Genomic DNA, 22705 nt, shown 5'->3' on the forward strand with positions numbered 1-22705 from the left:
AGTGACCGTAGCTTAACTCTATGGGGATAAACGCTTGTTTAACGCTGTCCTGCCTGGAGAGAAAAGAGAACAGCACTTTAGCTGAGGAGCCCCTGCTGCTGTTCCGTACTTTGAGTGTTTTTATCCCAGTAAAATAGAAAAAACAACACCAAACAGCAATTATTCTTTCAGAAAGAGATTAATGTATTTGTGCATTTGATTCACAGCTCAGAGAAAAGGTCCTCTCATAACCAAAATGAGTCCTAAGTGCAAAATCAATTATTCAGCACAAGTGAGAAAACTCCCTAAAACTCTGGATATAAGGTGCTATCAATAAACTTCAAGAGAAGTAACTGTAGCCCTTTTAAATATATTAATAATATTGTAGCTTGAAGGATCATTTTAATGCACACTGAACTGAATGTATTTGTTAACTGGAGGAGGAAAGGGATTGTGGCTTATTTTAAATACTGTAATGCCTCTATTGGCTTCAAGAATAACCTATTGTAATTTTTTAATTAAACTTGTGTCTAACTTGTGGAATAGAACATTTAAGTACGTTGAGTTCTTTTGAATACGTATTTTAGGTCTATTTATAGTGTTTATGGAACTGTTTAAAATATTTATTTTTGTAAAGGAAGTTGTGTTAAAGTTGTTGCCGTATCTCTTTTTAAGGTCTATTGTTTAGTTTCTTCAGTTGTTTTTCTGATAATGAATTCTGATTTCTTCATATATTCTGTTACTTTCTGGGGGAAAAGTAACCCAATAATTAAAGCCTTAATGTTATATATTGTACAGGGTTCATGCGGTCATGAAAAACCTGAAAAAGTAATGGAATTTGAAAATAGCAATTTCCAGGCCTGGATAAGTTTTTGAAAAATAAAAATACCCAGAAAGGTTTGGAAAAGTCATGGAAAGTTGGTCTAGAAATATATATATATATTTTTTGAGCCAGTAATTTAGCCCTACACAATTGAGTTCTCATTTTATTATTAAAGGTTGTGTGTCAGGTTCTTTTTAGACCTATTATAATCAACTTTGTCTGCACTGATGTTTTAAAAATCGTATGGTCATGAAAATTTGTCTTGAAGGCATGGAAAAGTCATAAAAAAGTCATGGAAATGTATTGGTTTAAACGTGTATGAACCCTGATTGTATGTACTCCTAACAGTAGAGTACAGTAGATTCTCTTGTCAATGAATGCCATCAAATCCTTGTGGAGTACATGCCTCAATGGCTTGGAGCTTTTTTGGTGGAAAAACTGCAGATAGTTTTAATGTTATGGCTGATTCTGGTTAAACTTCAAATGTTTAGACTAGTATCTTGTCCCATGACTTTTGGCATGTTCCATGAGGGGCAGAGTCTCCTGCATTGTATGTGGACGTGATTTGGTTTTTGCTTCTCTGTTTCCATGAACAATTCTTCTGAAATTTATTTGTTACTATTAATACAGGTGTGTGTGTTCCCAAGCTATGCCCTAAGGCACCACATTATGATCAATTTGCAAACTGCTGTCCCATGACTTTTGCCATGTCCACACGCACACATTCCGCTTCCAGGATCAGGTTTTAGCACCTGAACCACGTAACCTGATCATCATCATCGTCATCACACAGCCGGTGGCTGTAGTAAACACACAGGCCTGTACGTATCCCAGCATCCCGTTTCCTCAGATCTGCAGGGGAAGGTTAGAGCAGTGAACATTATAATAATCCAGTGATGCCTCGAAGCCCGGCGTTCAATCCCAGCATCCATCTGCCACATCCATCCAGCGCAGAGTAATCTCCTCTAAAGCAGCACTCAATCCCATAATAGTTATTGCGTGGACCTGAGCAGGAGCTGAAAACTGAAACGTGGGGTCGCCGCATTCGCCGCGCTGATGCCTCTAAAATAAAATATAGATTTTGTTCCTGGAAAGTATGAACAGTAGGTCTGTACACTGTAAACCCACAATTAGTTTGAACTTAAACCAATTAAACGTTGGATATTTCCAAATATTACTTAACTACTTTAAATTAGATGAACATTTGTGGTAACATATACAATCAAGCTGAACTGCTTGAATTTTTGCATCAGGAGTAAAGGCATAAAGTTATCCAAAAGCAGTGTGTAAAACTGGTGGAGCAGAACATGATGCCAAGATGCATGAAAACTGTGATTAAAAACCAGGGTTACTCCACCAAATATTGATTTCTGAACTCTTAAAACTTTATGAATATGAACTTGTTTTCTTTGCATTATTTGAGGTCTGAAAGCTCTGCATATTTTTTTTTGTTATTTCAGGCATTTCTCATTTTCTGCAGATAAATGCTCTAAATGACAATATTTTAAATTTTTATTTGGAATTTGGGAGAAATGTTGTCTGTAGTTTATAAAATAAAACGACAATGTTCATTTTATTCAAACATAAACCTATAAATATCAAAATAAGAGAAACTGATTTAGAAACTGAAGTGACCTCTTAATTTTTTCCAGAGCTGTAAAATAACTGATTTTATTCTTTTTTTTGCCATTGGCAGCCTCTTTTCCATTGGCTTCTGGCACAATCTATTTGCATACTGGGTGTGTCCAACATTTTCTGACACTCACCATCAGTGCGTAGTGATTGTAGATCATATATTATAATGAACTGCTTGGATTCTGTTGTAGGCTGTAAGAACAAGCATCATTTTCTGAGCTGCTACAGTAACTCTGTGTTGCTATATCTGTAGAAACTGAAACTTCTGAAAGTTATTAGTCTAAGTTAATCAAGGTTTTAGTAAATATTACTTTAAAATCTTTAGCAAATTGTTTAATAACTTACAGGATTACAGGTGTATTGATATCTCATTTTTGGACAATATATTGTCCGCAAATATCCAACTTGTCAAGCCCTACTTCTAACTGCTGCTGTTCTCTTTTTCATTCTCTACAGTAAAGAAAGCCAAACTCCAGGGGCCTCCAGGTAAGCACATTTCTCTTTTCTATTCTCCTGTGTTCAGGTGTTTAATGCACCTTTGTTTGCAGTGTAAGAAAAGCACGGCTCCTGATTGGTGTTTAAGTCCAACAGGAAGATTCAGTTTCATCTTTCCTAAACCCTGCAGCTCTTTCAGCTCTTTCAGGCTGGGGGTGTTCCTGCCAGGATTTCAGCTAATCCCTATAACTCTACACCCTCAGAGCTCAGCTGATCCAGCGTGATGAAGAGTGACACATCACATTATGAATGAGGAAATGTAGATGTATTATATATTTCGATTTAAATGCTTTTACTCATATTTTAATGTTTTTTATAGGTATATTATAGGTCGGCACTTTTAGTGACCATGGACTTGACTAAATATAACATTAGAATAAACAAAAAAAACATTAAGTTAGTGGAAAGTCAGTGAGTGTCTACCTGTAATTAACTCTATATAACATTAGAATACTAAACCCAAATAAACATTGAGTTAAATGTAGATGCTCTCACTGATTACTGACTTTATTAATATTTATTTGGGTTTAGTATATAACTCTTATGTTATATAGAGTTTTTAATTGTAGGTAGACACTCTCACTGACTACTGACTTTAATATTGTTTATTTGGGTTTAGTATTCTGATGTTATATAGAGTTTTTAATTACAGGTAGATACTCTCACTGACCACTGATTTTATTATTGTTTATTTGAGTTTAGTATTCTAATGGTTTATTTAGAGTTAATTACAGGTAGACACTCACTGATCCCTGACTTTAATATTGTTTATTTGGGTTTAGTATTCTAATGCTATATAGAGTTTTTAATTACAGGTAGACACTCTCACTGACCACTGCCTTTATATAACATTAGAATAAACCCAAATAAACATAAACTCAATGGTCAGTGAGAGTGTCTACCTGTAATTAAATCTATATAACATTACATTACTAAACCCAATTAAACATAAAGTTAGTGGTCAGTGAGAGTGTCTACCTGTAGTCAACTCTATATAACAGAATGCTAAACCCAAATAAACATAGAGTTAATTACAGGTAGACAGGTAGGTGTTTTTGGTGGGTTTAGTATTCTAATATTATATAGAGTTAATTACTGGTAGACACTCTCATTGATCACTGAATTTATTAGTGTTTTTTGGGGGGTTTAGTATTCTAATGTTATATAGAGTTAATTAAAGGTAGACACTCTTACTGATCACTGATTTTGTTTATTTAGGTTTATTCTAATATACTGAACAGAACACTAGTGCAATAGCATTGAAACTCTCCCTTTAGTCTAAATAAATGCCAGATCTTTTGGTCGTGGTATAGATGTGGATTTGAGGGAACACTGGTGAGAAGGAATAATCGCTGATGTGTCGTTTACAGAGCTAAGCAAACACACCAGATCTCAGGAAACAAAAGAGCCAACTGTCAATAATGAAGGAAAGGCCGGCGGGCCTGTTTACCCTCAGCTATAAAGGAAGCATTGGGACAATACTGCAGTCTGCTGATCTGCTCTGTGTTTAAACAAGTGCTGAGAACAAGCCAAGATCAAGCTACCATCTCCACACGGCTTCACCTGCCTCAAAACACAGAGGAAGACCTGCAAGAAGAACTAATTAGTATTAAACTAATAAAAAAAAAATACATATACAATAATATAGAAATACACATGTACTACTTTCATTTAAGGTCATAATACAGTGTTTTCTCTAATATTAGGGTTTCTTTTCAGCATTCCCTCACCTACTCCACACTGCAGGGCTTATGGGATGGGTTTGAGGGCAAACAGTGCAGGGGATTTGTAGGGGAGGAGAGCGTGGGGATTTCAGCTTAACATACACTGATCTTATTCCAGCTACAGCCAAGAGAAGCAGCCAGCGCAGGACACGCCGGCTGACCAGATTACTTAATGTAGAATCAATTAATCAGACCAACCAGCACTGCAGCTCACCTTCACACAGTACTGAGATACTGAGACCACTTCAGATTCTAAATCAATTTCTCTGATTTTGCTATTTATAGGTTTATGTTTAAGTAAAATTATCACTGTTGTTTTATTCTATAAACTACTGACAACATTTCTCCCAAATTCCAAATATTTTAAAGAATTTAGAGCATTTATTTGGAGAAAATGAGAAAAACAATACTGGCCTTTCAGTCCTCAAATAATGCAAAGAAAACAAGTTCATATTCATAAAGTTCAGAAATCAATATTTGGTGGAATAACCCTTTTTACTCACAGTTTTCATGCATCTTGGCATCATGTTCTCCTCCACCAGTCTTACACACTGCTTTTGGATAACTTTATGCCGTTCAGTTTGGTTTGATGGCTTGTGATCATCCAGCTTCCTCTTGATTATATTCCAGAGCTGTATTACACCCTCAATACTGAATTATTTGAAACTAGTGTAAATTTGTTTTAATATATATATATATATATATATATATATATATATATATATATATATATATATATATATATGTATTGGAACACGTGTTTGCCTGCATATAGCACTCTATATAGCTTTAGAATACTAAACCCAAATAAACAATAATAAAGTCAGTGGAAAGTCAGTGAGAGTGTCTATCTGTAATCAACTCTATATAACATTAGAATACTAAACCCATATAAACAATAATAAAGTCAGTGGGCACTGGGAAGTGAGAGTGTCTTTCTGTAATTAACCATTAACTCTATATAACATTATAATAACTCTTTGGATTAGATTAATTATAATAGAAGCTCACCTGGTTTACTTTATTAAAGGGATGGTTTGATAAAATAGGCATTGAAGGAAACTAGCAATACTGGTTTTGCTTAAGCAAACACACACACACACACACACACACACACACACACACTAACAAAATACTTTGCATTAATAAACTGATCGATTTCTCTGATAAGCTTTTATACATGACTGTGTTTTTTATGTAAGCTGATCACTTTAGGTGTGGTCTGTAGTAATGAGTACTGAATTGTAATTACTGAGTAAATATAGTCTATAATTTAACCTCATTCTTTGTTTTAATAATGCATTGGCCAGTTCTTAATTTTAGTAATTTCAGTAATCTCCTTAGATGTGTTCTTTGCTTATTGCATTATGCCAATAATTTGACCCTTCTTAAATAGATGAACATCTTTTTTTCACGTTTGTTTAAAAGATGAGAAGCTACTCCCTGCATCAGTTATATATAAATATGGTAATTTGCTTCAAGTGGAAACATAATCACACATACAGTAATTATTTATCCAATAAGAAGTTCTTACTTATATAGTATGTTTTGCAAAACTTCTATTTTAACTCTACCTATTTTATTATTTTAACAATTTAACAGACACACACACACACACACACCAGCAGCATGACTGTGCTGTAGAGTCCGTCCCTCTGCTCATACAGCTTTTATCAGAGCTCCAGAGCAGAAATGTCATCTCCTCAACATGCACCCTCTCTGTTTAATTCAGCATAAAAACCTTCCTGCATTAATAATAAATGAAGCAGTTTGATATTAACTGTGTAGCAGCGTGAAAGAGCTGTAATAAGTATTTAAATACTCTCTGATTGGACTTTTATTGGTGGGAAACTCTTCATAATTCTTGATATGAAGCTTCAGTGCTATTTGGTAAGATGGTAGCTTAAGCCAAGGCAAAAATCAGTAGTTGGAAACAAAAACACGTCTGAAACAAAAGGTAATTAACAAAAAACAAAAAAAAAACATTTTGTAGAAAAGCTAGATAACTAGATTCAACACTCTGCAGGGAACAGAGCAAACTGAGGGGTATTTATACTAGACAGACCAGGTGCAAACAATCAGTAACTGGGGAGCGGGAGCGCCATAGCTTCACATGACCAGCAGAGTCAGGGAAGTCCTATGAGAGAGCATTCTGGGAATTATAAACTTTGAGTAATTCAAAGTTCAGATCAGCCATTTTTTCAGTGTCGAGACTGACACTGATATAAAATAATAAAAATAATAAAAAATGTAACAAAAATAAAATGTGACAGTGTAACAGCGTAAAGTGCAGCGTATTAATTAATTTACTGCATATAAACTGCAAACTAACTAAAGTAAATACAGTAAATGGCAAAACGAATTAAATAAAATAGGTTGCTTACAAAAGTTGCCGATATTATTGCATACGATAAAATATGCCACACCCCTAGTGTTTATAGCTAGAGCTAATTTAGACTGTGTTCACATTTAATATGATACAGCTGTGTAAAATCTAAACTAACAAAATTTTAACTTGAAACTCGAACTAAAAAACTCAAACTTGAATTAAACAAACTTTTAAAAGTGGGCATGGCAGAATAAAGTGGCTACAGGAAAGAAAATCGTTTTGAATGTATAGGAAATAAATGCATAATTCAAAATTAGTTTAGTTTAAAAGGTAAAAAGCCTTTTTTTGTTGCATCTAGCAAAATGTGAACCAACTCCAAAACTGACTAGTTTTCTGGCCTCTTTTATGTTCATTCACATGTTTTGTGAAATAATACTATATTGTGAAATAATCAGGAGTATCTGTTTAGTTTGATGGATAATAGTAATAAATGTCACTGAGTTCACCGAGCTCGATAAGCAGATGTCTCAGGCCACTGAGGTTTAGTGTTTAAAGTGGGTGAAGTGATGAAGAGTTTGTTTGTTATGCTAATTCCCTCATCCTCTTCCTCTTCATCACAGATTCACTCTCGTTTAAGATTCACTCTCGTTACGGGAAGGCTGTGTAATTAGTGTGTGTGTGAGAGAAAGAAATGTGTGTATTCCCAGGTGTCAGGGTGTAATGAGTAGTATTTTATCTTGTATGACTTTTTGGGAAGCTAACGCTAATGCTCACCAATCTATTCTAACTGTAGCCACAGTGTTTTTATTTTATTTTATTTCTATTTTTTTATGCTATTTGAGGGGAGTGATGAGGGGAAAGAGCGCCATCTACCCACCCAGAGAGAGCAAGGCCAATTGTGCTCTCTCAGAGCTCTGGCAGCTGATGGCAAGCTGCATGAACAGGATTTGAACCAGCGTTCTCCTGATCATAGTGGCAGCGCCACTCAGAGCTGCAGCCACATTGTTATAATGAAACTGGCACTCATCAGGACTGCCCCAGATAAGGAAGAGCAAGAGTTCCCTCTGTTGCACAGGATAAGTCCATCAGAGTTACCAGCTTTGGAATCTGCAGAGTATTTTGGTTTGTTTAACACTTTGAGGTTACTGCATGGTTCCTTATGTGTTCCTTTATAGTCTGGATCACTTCACTATTCATTTACTGTGTAGGAAAAAACATAAAAACATTGAATAAGAAGGTGTGTCCAAATTTTACCTGGAATTATATCAGAGCTGGCAATCTAATGAGTGATGCTTCATTGCCGACAGTTGGAAAGGAGGCGGCGTCTGACTTCAAATGCATTAAAAAGAGGAGTGTGCCTGATTTCATCCTCCTAGTGTCGGGAGTGTTGTAGTGTTGGGTGGAGTTTGGCTCATCTATATATAGCCAAAAGTATTCACTCACTCGTCCAAATCATTGAACTCCTGTTCCTGAATCACTTCCGTGTCAACAGGTATGTAATATAAGCAGCAGCAAGTCATGCAGACTTCTTCTACAAACATTAGTAGTTAAAGTGCCTTGGGTGTGTCTCTGGTCATTGTCATGCTGGAAGACCCAGCATGAACACATCTTTAGTGCTCCAAGTCCAGTCGTGAAATTTCACTACTCACTACTAAATATTCCACAGACAACTGTCAGTGATTTTATAACACAGTGGAAGAGGCTGAGAACGACAGCCACTCTGTGCTCTGTCAGTGTAAAACAGGAGTCGGCAATTAAGTTTGGCATCGGGCCAGATATTGTTTTGGACAGTGAAGTGTAGCACTGTAATGGGATGGAGTGCTTCTACAGACTAGTAGCTCTCCAGCCCAGAGGGTTGTTGAACCCAGTTGCAGAACAGTTGATCTCAAAGCAGGTAAAGCCAAGAAGAAAAAATAAGGAAAAAATAAATACATAAATAAACACACCGCTCCTCACGCGGGATTGAACCGGTGTCATCAGGATCGCTCTCCAATACACTACCGCTGCCCCGGCTAGTGAATTGGGACACGGCCGCAAAAAAAAACGCCCTTATAAGGAGATACGGAGCCAGTTTAAACAACAAATGGCAGATGCTGAGGAGCATAGTGCACAGAGAAACCAACATCACTACAGACCTCTAAACTTCATGTAGCTTCAGATTAAATGGAGAACAGTAGAGAACAGCAGGGGAGGCTCATGGAATGAAGAGAGTTTCTATGGCAGTTTGGCATTAAACCCTCTGATTTCCGTACTAAAAAAGGCTAACATTAGCAGTACAATGAGTTGTATAATCAGCAGGTGGTTCAGGCCAGACAATAGCATAGCCCCCCCACCCCATCCTGCTCTAGGAGTACCCTGGAGACGAGCACTGTCCTGTATGAGTGTCCTCTTCTCCTGCTGTCTTATCTTATCTCCCGTTAGCCACCCATCCTCTTAGTTTTGTCTCCAGTGTTTCAGGCTGTGTGTTAGCGGCTGTGTTAGTGGCTGTGTTAGCAGCTGTGTTGACTCACGGTTGTCACGGTTCCTGAGTAACCAGCAGAAACAGACGACAGAAGTTTACAGAAAGTGTTTTATCAGCTGATGCTCCTCTCGATCGTCCAGAGCCTTGTTCTTCTTGCGTATAGATTTTTACACTACATGGACAAACTAAAATACACTACTTTTGGGACACCTGATCATTAATTATTTCTTATAAAGTCAAAAGTTTTAAAAATACTTCAACCTGCTTTTGTTGGAGTAACTGGGGTTGCAAAACATTATGACCATGTATGAACGAAAAAGACCAAAAAAAATGTGTGAATGTGTGTGTGTGTGTGCGCATGCTTAGGAGTCTGATAATCCTTGATCCTTGGTCATTCCATTACTGTGGCGTGGATGGGGTCAGAGGGATGGGTGTATGTTTGTGTGTGTGTGTTTGTGTGTGTGTGTGTGTGTGTTTAAATGTGTGTGTGTAAATGTGTATGTGTAGAGGATAAGAGCACATTACTCTGCACGTGTTGTTAACTCCCCCAACACAAACACACGTTTTTCTCCTTTTCTCTCTTTTCCTGTATCGCTCTGTCTTTCTATATCTAACTGTATCTCTCACTCTCTCGCTCTGTATCTCTGTATCTCTCTCTCTCTTTCTGTATCTCTCTTTCATTCTCTCTCTATCTCTCTCTCTCTGTATCTTTCTCTCTCTCTGCATGTCTCTCTCTCTCTCTCTCTCTCTCTGTATGTCTCTTTCTCTCCCTCTCATCTCATTCTTTGTCTCTCTCTCTCTCTCTCTCTCTCTGTATCTTTCTTTATCTTTCATTCTGTTTCTTTTTCTCTATCTCTCTGTATTTCTCTCTGTATCTCTTTCTTTATCTCTTTCTGTCTTTCTCCTTATCTCTCTCTTTTTCATTTTTTTTTATTTAAAATAGCTTTATTGGCATGAATTGCAATTAATAACTTTTGCCTAAGCAATTAAACAAGAAGTTTACATACAAAAGGTAAAAAATAACAATAAATATAAAAATATATACATTAACGTATCCTACATATAAATGTAAATCATATAGATAAATAAAAACTTTCTCTCCACCTCAGTATCGTTTGCTCATTATCTCTTTCTCCCTCTCTCTCTGTCACTCTCTCTCTCTGTCTACACACTCTCATTAGTGCGCATTCATTAGTGAAGCTGTCCCAGACGACGCTAATAATGTGATCATAATCAATCAGCATAAATCTGTTAATAAGACACACTAAGTGGAGTCATTGTCTATTTCATCTGTTCTTGGGAAATTCAGTACAGCTTTAACAGCAGGACTTTTATTATGAAAAATCTGTTTGTCTTTATTGCTTCTTAATAACATTGTTTGTAGTAATGTTACTTCAAAACCAATATACACCCTTAAAAATAAATGCTACAAAGGCTTTATACAATGGGTTTTTGAGCATTTTTGTAGAACCTTTTAAGTCAGGATTATGTGAGATGTATGTTAGTATTTTCTGCCCCTTTGCTTCCTCTACAGATGAGATTCACTGCGGTAAATACAAAGCATGCTTTAAGCACCACCTCATAGACAGATGTACACATGCATTTCTGGACAAGCTGAGAGATCCAGAAGCAGTATCTGAAGTGGGAGGAGGGTGTGACTTATGTGTTAAAATGAGATTTTCTCTATCTTCTTTTTTGATTCCAGATAAATTTAACGCCTATGTGACGCTGAAGGTGCAGAATGTCAAGAGCACGACCGTCACAGTGCGAGGAGACCAGCCGTGCTGGGAGCAGGACTTCATGTTGTAAGTAAAATAACTGATATCTGTCTGCCTTTGTTGTATTGAATTTTGCAGGATATTTATAAAGTATCAAAATTCTGTAGCTTCAGCTTTAGTTCAGAAATCGATTAGAGCTGAGAGAGGTGAGCTTTTTTTAGGCGTCTGTGCAGCTGCAGACACTTCAGACACATCTGTCGCCTGAATAACCTAAGCGATGTGAAGTCCGGTGTCTGATTTCCAGGAATTTGCTGTTTTATTTATTCTGCTGAATCTTGATGGCGTGGGCTGTGCAGTTCAGTGGAAGTGAGTGGATTCTGTTCAGTCAGTTCCTGATCATTCTTCAGTTCCATTAAATAAAAATGTTCTGCATTGTAGATTAATACTGAAGTCATTTAAACTATAAATAAAAGATTATATTTTTTATTTATTTATTTTATTAATTTTAATTTTTTTAAAGTAGCTCCTTTTGTTTAGACAAAAGTTTTTCACATCTCTGCTGGATTTTCTCAGTCAGTTTTTTATAAGGTAGAGTCACCTGGAATTCAGGCTTTCAGTTAACAGCTGTGCTGAACTCGTTAAGAGTTAATTACCGGTACTTGAATTTCTTAAAGTTGTGAAGAGGTAGAGTTGGTATACAGTGAAAAGCTCTTTTTGAGTAATGTTCTAATTTATATTATGAGAAGCAACAACTACTCAACTAAAAAACTTTCAAGAGACTTGAAAGTATCCTCAAGTGCAGTCACTGCAAAGACCATCAAAAAGTTGTAATGATAAAACTGGCACTCATTAGTAGCACCCCAAAAAAGACTGAGAGTAAGAGTAAGAGTTCCCTCTGTTGTACAGGATAAGTTCATCAGAGTTACCAGCTTTAGAACGAGTATTTTGGTTTGTTTTTAACAATTTTAAGTTGCTACATGATTCCTTATATTTCCTTCATAGTCTGATAGATCACTACACTATTCATTTACTATGTAGGAAAAAAATAAGAATTGTTGAAAAGACTTTTTTTATTTGAAAGCAATTATTTGAATGAGTGTATCAGTGTTTCAGTGTGTGGTAAATACTGTAAAACACACTTATTTATCTGTCAGTGAGTGAGTTTGTGCGTGTGTGTGTGTGTTAGTGTGTGGTGTACAGAAGGCTAACAGCTGCGTAGCTCTCTCAGCGCTCTGCTTTTGTTCAGGTTTTATTTCAGCTGCTGATTGATGGTCTGTGTTTATTGATGTTGAAGGATAAAAGAAAAACACGCTCTTAATAATCACTAACAATCAGCCCTTTCACTGCTCTACTGTAGATACTATAAACCCGGCTGGGCTAATTCTGCTTTTAAATACAGAGGACCCTGCAGACACTGCGGGCAGGATGCTGCGTTTTAGGAGCTTCAAGGAGGTTCAAATAAAAGGGTGATATTGTTCATGTGTGAGAGAGATGCTGGGAAAAACAAATATCTATACCAGCTACAAAAATCAGCATTAATATATAAATATTTACTAATTTATTAGTGTGTATGTGTGTATATATACATATCGAAACATAACTAGGCTGGAGGCAGAGCGAGGCACAGTAAGGCAGATCAAAGTAGGGTAAGAATAAGATAAATCAACATACAGCAAAGCGTGGCAGAATAAGGAAGATTAAAGTTAAGTGAGGCAGAGTAAGGCAAAGTAAGGCAAATCAAAGTACAATGAGGCAGTGTGAGGCAGAATAAGGCACATCAAAGTACAGCAATGCAGAGCTAGGCTAAATAAGGCAGATTAAAATACAGTGAGGCAGAATAAGGCAATTCGAAGGACAACAAAGCAGAGCATGGCTGAATAAAGCAGAAAAAAGTACAGTGAGGCAAAATAAGGCAGATTGTCAGAGCGAGGCAAAATAAGGCAGATTAAAGTAGAGTGAGGAGGAAAAAAGGCAGTTCAAGATACAGTAAGGTAGAGCGAGGCTGAATAAGGCAAATCCAAGTACAGTGAGACGGAGCGAGTGGGAATAAGGCAGATTTAAGTACAGCAATGCAGTGTGAGGCAGAATAAGGCAAATACAAGTACAGTGAGACAGAGCGAGGCGGAATAAGGCAGATTTAAGTACAACAATGCAGTGTGAGGCAGAATAAGGCAAATCCAAGTACAGTGAGACAGAGCGAGGCAGAATAAGGCAAATCCAAGTACAGTGAGACAGAGTGAGGCAGAATAAGACAAATCCAAGTACAGTGAGACAGAACGAGGCAGAATAAGGCAAATCCAAGTACAGTGAGACAGAGCGAGGCGGAATAAGGCAAATCCAAGTACAGTGAGACAGAGCGAGGTGGAATAAGGCAAATCCAAGTATAGTGAGACAAAGCGAGGCGGAATAAGGCAAATCCAAGTACAGTGAGACAGAGCGAGGTGGAATAAGGCAAATCCAAGTACAGTGAGACAGAGCGAGGTGGAATAAGGCAAATCCAAGTACAGTGAGACAGAGCGAGGCGGAATAAGGCAAATCCAAGTACAGTGAGCCAGAGCGAGGTGGAATAAGGCAGATTTAAGTACAGCAATGCAGTGTGAGGCAGAATAAGGCAAATCCAAGTACAGTGAGACAGAGCGAGGCAGAATAAGGCAAATCCAAGTACAGTGAGACCGAGTGAGGCAGAATACGGCAAATAAAAGTACAGTGAGACAGAGCGAGGCGGAATAAGGCAGATTTAAGTACAGCAATGCAGTGTGAGGCAGAATAAGGCAAATAAAAGTACAGTGAGACAGAGCGAGGCGGAATAAGGCAAATCCAAGTACAGTGAGATAGCGAGTCGGAATAAGGCAAATCCAAGTACAGTGAGACACAGTGAGGTGGAATAAGGCACATCAAAGTACAGCAATGCAGAGCTAGGCTAAATAAGGCAGATTAAAATACAATGAGGCACAATAAGGCAATTCAAAGGACAACACAGCAGAGCATGGCTGAATAAAGCAGAAAAAAGTACAGTGAGGCAAAATAAGGCAGATTGTCAGAGCGAGGCAAAATAAGGCAGATTAAAGTAGAGTGAGGAGGAAAAAAGGCAGTTCAAAGTACAGTAAGGTAGAGCGAGGCTGAATAAGGCAAATCCAAGTACAGTGAGATGGAACGAGGCGGAATAAGGCAGATTTAAGTACAGCAATGCAGTGTGAGGCAGAATAAGGCAAATACAAGTACAGTGAGACAGAGCGAGGCGGAATAAGGCAGATTTAAGTACAACAATGCAGTGTGAGGCAGAATAAGGCAAATCCAAGTACAGTGAGACAGAGCGAGGCAGAATAAGGCAAATCCAAGTACAGTGAGACAGAGTGAGGCAGAATAAGGCAAATCCAAGTACAGTGAGACAGAACGAGGCAGAATAAGGCAAATCCAAGTACAGTGAGACAGAGCGAGGTGGAATAAGGCAAATCCAAGTACAGTGAGACAGAGCGAGGTGGAATAAGGCAAATCCAAGTATAGTGAGACAAAGCGAGGCGGAATAAGGCAAATCCAAGTACAGTGAGACAGAGCGAGGCTGAATAAGGCAAATCCAAGTACAGTGAGACAGAGCGAGGTGGAATAAGGCAGATTAAAGTAGAGTGAGGAGGAAAAAAGGCAGTTCAAAGTACAGTAAGGTAGAGCGAGGCTGAATAAGGCAAATCCAAGTACAGTGAGACGGAGCGAGGCGGAATAAGGCAGATTTAAGTACAACAATGCAGTGTGAGGCAGAATAAGGCAAATCCAAGTACAGTGAGACAGAGCGAGGCAGAATAAGGCAAATCCAAGTACAGTGAGACAGAGTGAGGCGGAATAAGGCAAATAAAAGTACAGTGAGCCAGAGCGAGGGGGAATAAGGCAAATCCAAGTACAGTGAGACAGAGCGAGGCGGAATAAGGCAAATTCAAGTACAGTGAGACAGAGCGAGGGGGAATAAGGCAAATCCAAGTACAGTGAGACAGAGTGAGGCGAAATAAGGCAAATCCAAGTACAGTGAGGCGGAATAAGGCAAATAAAAGTACAGTGAGACAGAGCGAGGGGGAATAAGGCAAATCCAAGTACAGTGAGACAGAGTGAGGCGGAATAAGGCAAATCCAAGTACAGTGAGACAGAGCGAGACAGAATAAGGCAAATAAAAGCACATTGAGGCAGACTGAGGCAGCGTGCAGCAAAATACGCAAATCAAAGTACAGTGAGGCAAATCAAAGTACGCATAGGCAGAGTCTGTGTTTGGTGTTTGGTGGTTGCCAGGAGAATGGTACTTCGGTACTTATCTGACTGCTTTGTGCGAAGTGTAAAGTTTGGTAGAGGGGGGATTATGCTTTTGTTTCCTGGACATTTTACTTTGTTATAATATCACTGACAGTTGGCTGTGGAATCACTTTTGCTTCAGGATAAGCCATTCAGACACCAAACTACTTTTGGGGCGAGTGGGAGCATTTCCGTAAATTTAAATCTCTATAAAGATATATATTTTTTTTACATAAAGTAATTTTAGCATTATGCTAAGCTTCTTTGAGGTTCCTCTTGTACTATATGATGCAGCATGAGAGAACCATTTCTTTAACATGAAACTTGGATGAGCTTCAGATCTGATCCAGTTGATTTTCTGCTTTTTATGAGCTGAAATAAGGTTGTAATTGAATTGTTTGTTTTTATAGCTGCCCTTAAGATGCAGTTGGATAAGTTCCTTTAGCTAAGTGTATAATAGAGTCATAGAGACAGGCTGCAGGCTGCATGCTGGAAGCAGAGTTTAAAATAGAAATAGCATCATCCCTCTGTTTTATTTAAATAGTTGAATAGAAAATGTAAAAACATGTTTTTGATGGTATCTGTGGATTTTACAGCTTTATCCAAAATCACAACAGCTTTACTCTGCAAGTATGTCCAGTTTGAATAGAATATTACAAATATAATATAATATATAACAGTGTAGACAGTCTGAAAGTTTTAGTAAAATAGTTAAATTTCTGGGCTGTTTTACTATAAGACACTAGTGGTGTGCGACATGTCCTAAAAAAAGTAATGTAAATAATTAATAATATAATAATTAATAAATTAATTAATAATATATATAATATTTCAGCACTGAAATAAATCTTTCCAGTATAGAAAAAAACTTAATTTTATACAATTATTAACTGTGTTGTATTAATACATAAATACAACACCGTTTCAGTCATTTACCAAGAACAAAAAACAATCTGTAAACTTGTGTCTGTTTTGTTAACAGTAACCCATTAAGACTGATATTGTATCCATTTTTAATAATGTAAAAAAAAAGGTACATATAAAGTGTAATAAAACTAAAGATCTAACAATATACTAAAGTTAAGAATATATATTGCATGCATATGAACTGCAAATCTGAACAGTTATTTAAAAAATACCAATAAAATTACATAGTTAAACAAATAAAGGATGGGATGCTGTAAAGACAAAAACTGTCCTCATAACTTTTTATAATTTCACAAATGATTATGATATTACTGTGTATTTTAATACATATATTTTATTTTGAAACATAAAAAAACAGTAGAACAGCAGTGTCCCCTGCATCTGGTGATATATATATTCATGATCATGCTCTTTTCAGCGCCGCTGTGAACAGTTCAGACTGGGTAAGTTTCTCTAATGGAGCGTTTCACACCAGAACGCGCCCTGATTGGCTGTGTTCACAGTGAGCCTGATCTCCAGTCTTGGGTAGATATTATCTCAGGGGCTGGAGGTTCAGTCTGTAAAACAGTAACCAGCTCTCAGGAAGCAGCGCTGTGCTCAAGGCTGGAATAATGACCGCATGCCTCACTTTCCCAGTCTGACTTCAGAACAGCAGATATCCCCTGATTAAATGCAGTCCTTACAGAGAGTCTCTACTCTCAGAGAGAAGTACTGCAGCTAATAACATCCTATACCTGATTGTGTCCCTCACAGCCCAGCAGACAGACAGTTGAAAGAGACAGGCAGACAGCTGAAACAGACAGACAGACAGACAGAGACTGACACGAGACACGAGAGATAGATTAAAGACAGACAGACGAAAATAGACTAAATGAAGCAGACAGACAGAGATAGACTGAACGAGACAGACAGACAGAGATAGACTGAACAAGACAGACAAAGATAGATTGAACAGGACAGAGATAGACTGAACGAGACAGACAGAGATAGACTAAACAAGACACAGAGATAGACTGAATGAGATAGAAAGTGATAGACTGAACGAGATAGAAAGTGATAGACTGAACGAGACAGACAGAGATTGACTGAACAGGATAGAGATAGACTGAATGAGACAGACAGAGATAGACTGAACAAGACAGACAAAGATAGACTGAACGAGATAGAAAGAGATAGACTGAACGAGACAGACAGAGATAGACTGAACGAGACAGACAGAGATAGACTGAACGAGACAGACAGAGATAGACTGAACTGGACAGAGATAGACTGAACGAGACAGACAGAGATAGACTGAACGAGACAGACAGAGATAGACTGAACGAGACAGACAGACAGAGATAGACTGAAAAAGACAGACAAAGAGAGACTGAACAGGACAGAGATAGACTGAACGAGATAGAAAGTGATAGACTGAACGAGATAGAAAGTGATAGACTGAACGAGACAGACAGAGATAGACTGAACAGGATAGAGATAGACTGAATGAGACAGACAGAGATAGACTGAACAAGACAGACAAAGATAGACTGAACGAGATAGAAAGAGATAGACTGAACGAGACAGACAGAGATAGACTGAACGAGACAGACAGAGATAGACTGAACGAGACAGACAGAGATAGACTGAACGAGACAGACAGAGATAGACTGAACGAGACAGACAAAGATAGACTGAACTGGACAGAGATAGACTGAACGAGACAGACAGAGATAGACTGAACGAGACATACAGACAGAGATGGACTGAACAAGACAGACAAAGATAGACTGAACGAGACAGACAAAGATAGACTACACAGGACAGAGATAGACTGAACGAGACAGAGATAGACTAAACAATACAGATAGACAAAACTTGAGAGACTGAGAGACAGAAACTGATACAGACATATTGAAACAGACATACAAGCAGGCAGACAGACAAAAACTGCCAGAGATAGAGACAGAAAATAAATAACTATAAAACTACTATTTTTTTTAAATATAAATTTAACTTTTTTAATATCTCAACGTGAACACGTCGTTTTCTTTTTCTGTATCTGTTTTCGGTGTTTATCTTCAGATGCATATTAATTATAAAATCTTTGGGACGACCACAGTGACATATGAAGCTACTACCTGTCTCCATAGCAGCCTATTAATTAGTAATTACTCGGTTCTGCTGTTCCTGTGTGTATTTTCTGAAAATAAAAGGAAGAAATAAATAAATAAACACAGATAAACAGACGAGTGCGTTCCTCATCTTCCTGGGAGTCGTCTGGTCTTCGCTGCACTTAGCAGACAATAGAGGGAATAGATAAATAATGAATGGTTTTCAGAACACTCCTCTTATGATGGGCTCCTTTGGTCTAGTTTATTCGGGGAAAGAGATGGAGGATGGCGGGATGATGGAGGTATGATTGAGGGATGATGGAGAGATGAAAGCAGGACTGCTGCTGTTTATTTTAAAAAGAGGAAGCTTCAGAGCATGCCAGATGGAGTGCATGTAGCTACTGCCCACTCCATAAATACTAATTTAATAGTGTATATATATATATATTTAGATTTGCTGATGTACAGTACCAGTCAAAATTTGGGCACACCTGTTTTTTCTTTATTAAATAGATTTTCTGCAATGTAGATTAATATTAAAGGCATAAAAACAGTTAAGGGACACACTGTATATGGAATTACGTAATAAACAGTATAAAAAAGTGTTAATCCTCCTCATTAATCCCCTGATCTAAACCTGATGAACTGAGATGGTGATTTGAGGTTATTTAATTGGGATGAGCTGGAGCTTCACAGCGGGAAGGAAAAGCAGCAACTATTGTTCAGCACCTCCAGGAACTCCTTCCTTCAAGACGCTGAGAAAACTATTCCAGGAGACTCTCTCTCATAAAGACACTGAGATTAAAATCTCACCAAGTGACTGCAGATCTGTCCTCAAAGATAAATCTAAAGTATAAAACATATTCTGGTTTTGTTTACAGAATAATTCAGCATGTGTTCCTATAGAGTTTTAATATAGTCTTCAATATTAAGTTCACAATTAAAAAAAGTCATACAAAGAAAGAAAAGACACTGAATAATGAGAAGAGGTGTCCAAACCTATTAGTATATCATGGGTATAATGTAATAAAAGACAAAAAAAACATTAACAACAAAAACATGAATTAATTTTATTTATGCATACATTAAACAAGACATATCCTGTAACTACCATCTGTATGTGGTGCTCTTGTAGATTTAGGCACTAAATTACATTTAACTTTTAATAATTTTTATACTTCAGACCACTTTCTCCTGAAATCAGTGGTCTGGGGTTCACTTCAAGTGGACTCGGGAACTTGGGAGCTTGAGTGATTGGTTCATTTTGTAACAAGACACTTCCATTTATCGCATTATTGCCCATTTTTCTCCTAATATACTCGGCTGTATATCCCCCATCACTAGTGATGCCACGACACAAACCTAATATGACACATGTGAAGTCAGACTCCGCCTCTTATTGAGCAGCTGCTGATGCAGCATTGCTGAGTAGCATCACAGTGCTAACGCTTGGAGGAAAGCGCAGCGACTTGGTTCTGATACATGAGCTCACAGACGCAGCCTTGTGCTGATCCATATCACACTAAGAGTGATGAAAAGGGTAAAGAGTGCCATCTACTGTACCCACCCAAAAAGAGAGAGCAAGGCCAGCTGTGCTCTCTCTGGGCTCCGGCAGTTGATAGCAAGCTGCATGACCGGGATTCGAACAAGCAATCTCTCGATCATAGTGGCAGCGTTTTATACTTTAGACTGCTGGACCACTCGGGGCCCTATGAATTCAAGTATTCAAGGATTCAAAGAGATTTTGTTGTCATTCACATCACATGTGGTACATGAGGTGGAACGAAATTGTGATCTCACGATCCAGTTTACACCCAAGAGCTGTTGTTAAAATAGATTAATATAAATAAAATAGATAACAAAATAAAAGAACGTAATAAAAATAGAATAGAACAAATAGATATCAAGATATATACACACAAAAATAGGGAGAGTAGGCAGGTGACAGCAACATGAAGCCCAGAGTGCAAGTTTTGCTATAGCAGCATTATAATGTGAATTAAGAGCAGTACAAGATAAAGTGTCTCAGTGCGGTTTAAGGTGACAGTGCTTGTAAACAGTATTTGTCCTTGTAAAGTAACAGTGCAGTTGTCACGAATGAGGAGGCAGATGTATTTAAAAAAAAAAAAAAAACTAAAACTAACAAACAAACATGATAAACATGTAATGAGGGGGCGGGGTTACAAATTACTAAACACAAGGTGGGGCTAGGGCGGAGACAGGACAAAAACACAACAGGGCAGAACCATACGGGACCAATAAGAGGTAAAAACACAAGACAGACATGGGCTAAGGTGTGACAGCAGTGTGTTGTTTAGGTGGAGTTTAAAAGCCTTACAGCCTCTAGAATGAAGCTGTTTCTGAATCCGCACTTAATGGCAGAACATCATGCATGCCAAAAGCTCTTTTCCTCACAGTTAGAGTACCTTTATCCAATAAACCAATAACCCCCCCAATAACTGTGTGTGTGTCCTGCAGTGAGATCAGCCGGCTGGACCTGGGTCTGATAGTGGAGGTTTGGAACAAAGGGCTGATCTGGGACACCATGCTGGGAACGGCATGGATCCCCCTCAAGAGCATATGCCAATCAGAAGAGGTGAGAACATCATACAGACACACACAATACATTTATACACTATACGTCTAAATAACAAATAACTGTGGACGGTAGAGACAGTTAATCCTACAAAAACAGAATAACGTATAATAATAAAATATTTAAAATATGAGCAGAAGTCCCAATGCTTTCCTCCATGTAGCTACAAAATATATTATCTCTACTGTACTATTTTCTAATTCACACTAATTTGTGCCTTATATAATTAAGCAATAATACACTCAAGGGTGCTGGTCAACGAATTAGAATAATTTGAAATAGTGCAATCATGAAATTCTTTGAATGCATTTTTTGTGCAGAAAGCAAATCAGGTGTTCACCGCACCTGTCCTACTCGTTAGACTAATCACAGAACTCGTTACCTGGAAAAAAATTTGCTCAGCTGAGCTTTCCAAAAGGCCCATTTAGGCCATTTAACTGTGACACTGTTGTTTTATTGAATTAGAATAATGGAGAAACCGTTTCATTGAATTAGAATAAATGCTCGAATTTTTGTTTTCTGTGAAGAGTGTTCACTGTGCAGTATAAAGTCAGGGTTGAGTAGAATTTCTAAGCTGTAAAATCAATCATGGGTAAGCAGCGCGACCTCTCAACCAGAATAGTGGCTCAAATTCAAGCCCTTCGCCAACAAGGCTTGACCCAAACTAAAATTGCTGAGCAGCTCGGCATCAGCCAGTCTTCCGTCTGCAAAGCTCTCAAGAAAAACTGCAGCAAGCGCACCAACTGTTCCGGCGTCCGAAAAACTTCTGCTCGCGACAACAAGCAGCTGAGAAAGATCGCAGTCAGCAACCGGTTCAAGTCCACTTCCGAGCTCACCGACTTGTGGAACAAGCAGACCGGCGCTGACGTCTCCAGATCAACCACTTACCGTCGTCTGCGCGAACTCGGCTTCAAATCTCGCGTTCCAGCAGTAAAACCGATGCTGAACAAGAAACAAATGGAGAAACGGCTGAAGTGGGCCAAAGAACACGGCGAGTGGACTGCTGAAGACTGGCAGAAAGTGGTCTTCAGTGACGAATCACGCTTCTGCATCTCCTTCGGTGACCAAGGTCCTCGTGTCTGGCGTCGTGGTGGCGAAACCTACAACCACGAGTGCGTGAAAAGATCCGTCAAGTTTCCCCAGAGCGTTATGGTCTGGGGATGCATGTCCGCTCGAGGTGTAGGGAAACTCTGCTTCCTCAAGAAGACTGTCAATGCTGCCGTATATCAAGATGTTCTGGAAACGTTCCTGATTCCGACTGTTGAGGAACAGTTCGGCGAAGAAGACTTCATATTTCAACAGGATCTTGCACCGGCTCATGCGGCAAAGTCGACCAAAGATTGGTTCACTAAAAAACAGCTTGAAGTTTTGGCATGGCCGGCCAACTCGCCTGACCTCAATGTCATTGAAAACCTTTGGGCCATCGTCAAGCGGAAAATTCGCGACAGAAAGCCTACTACGCTGGACCAACTGAAGCAGAACATCGCCACTGCCTGGGAAACTGTGAGTGCGGAAACTTGCGACAAGCTGGTCAAATCGATGCCGCGGAGACTTCAGGCAGTCATACAAGCCAAGGGGGCAGCCACAAAATACTGAGAAAGTGATGATTGTAATTATAATAAAAATTATTCTATTTCAATGAAACGGTTTCTC

General features: G+C 38.3%; 1 protein-coding gene across 2 annotated transcripts in view; it reads left to right on the top strand.

Annotated features, from left to right (window-relative positions):
• Nucleotides 1-22705, top strand: part of unc13bb (unc-13 homolog Bb (C. elegans)) — a 144066-nt gene that overhangs the window by 17255 nt on the left and 104106 nt on the right. For both annotated transcript variants that reach the window (XM_022681117.2, XM_049468626.1), the window contains exons 2-4: nucleotides 2894-2923; nucleotides 11152-11251; nucleotides 20935-21052. In XM_022681117.2, the coding sequence (XP_022536838.2) occupies nucleotides 2894-2923; nucleotides 11152-11251; nucleotides 20935-21052 (248 nt within the window). The remainder of the gene's footprint in view (nucleotides 1-2893; nucleotides 2924-11151; nucleotides 11252-20934; nucleotides 21053-22705) is intronic.

This window comes from Astyanax mexicanus, chromosome 20 (genome assembly GCF_023375975.1).
Source record: "Astyanax mexicanus isolate ESR-SI-001 chromosome 20, AstMex3_surface, whole genome shotgun sequence".
NCBI lineage: Eukaryota > Metazoa > Chordata > Actinopteri > Characiformes > Acestrorhamphidae > Astyanax > Astyanax mexicanus.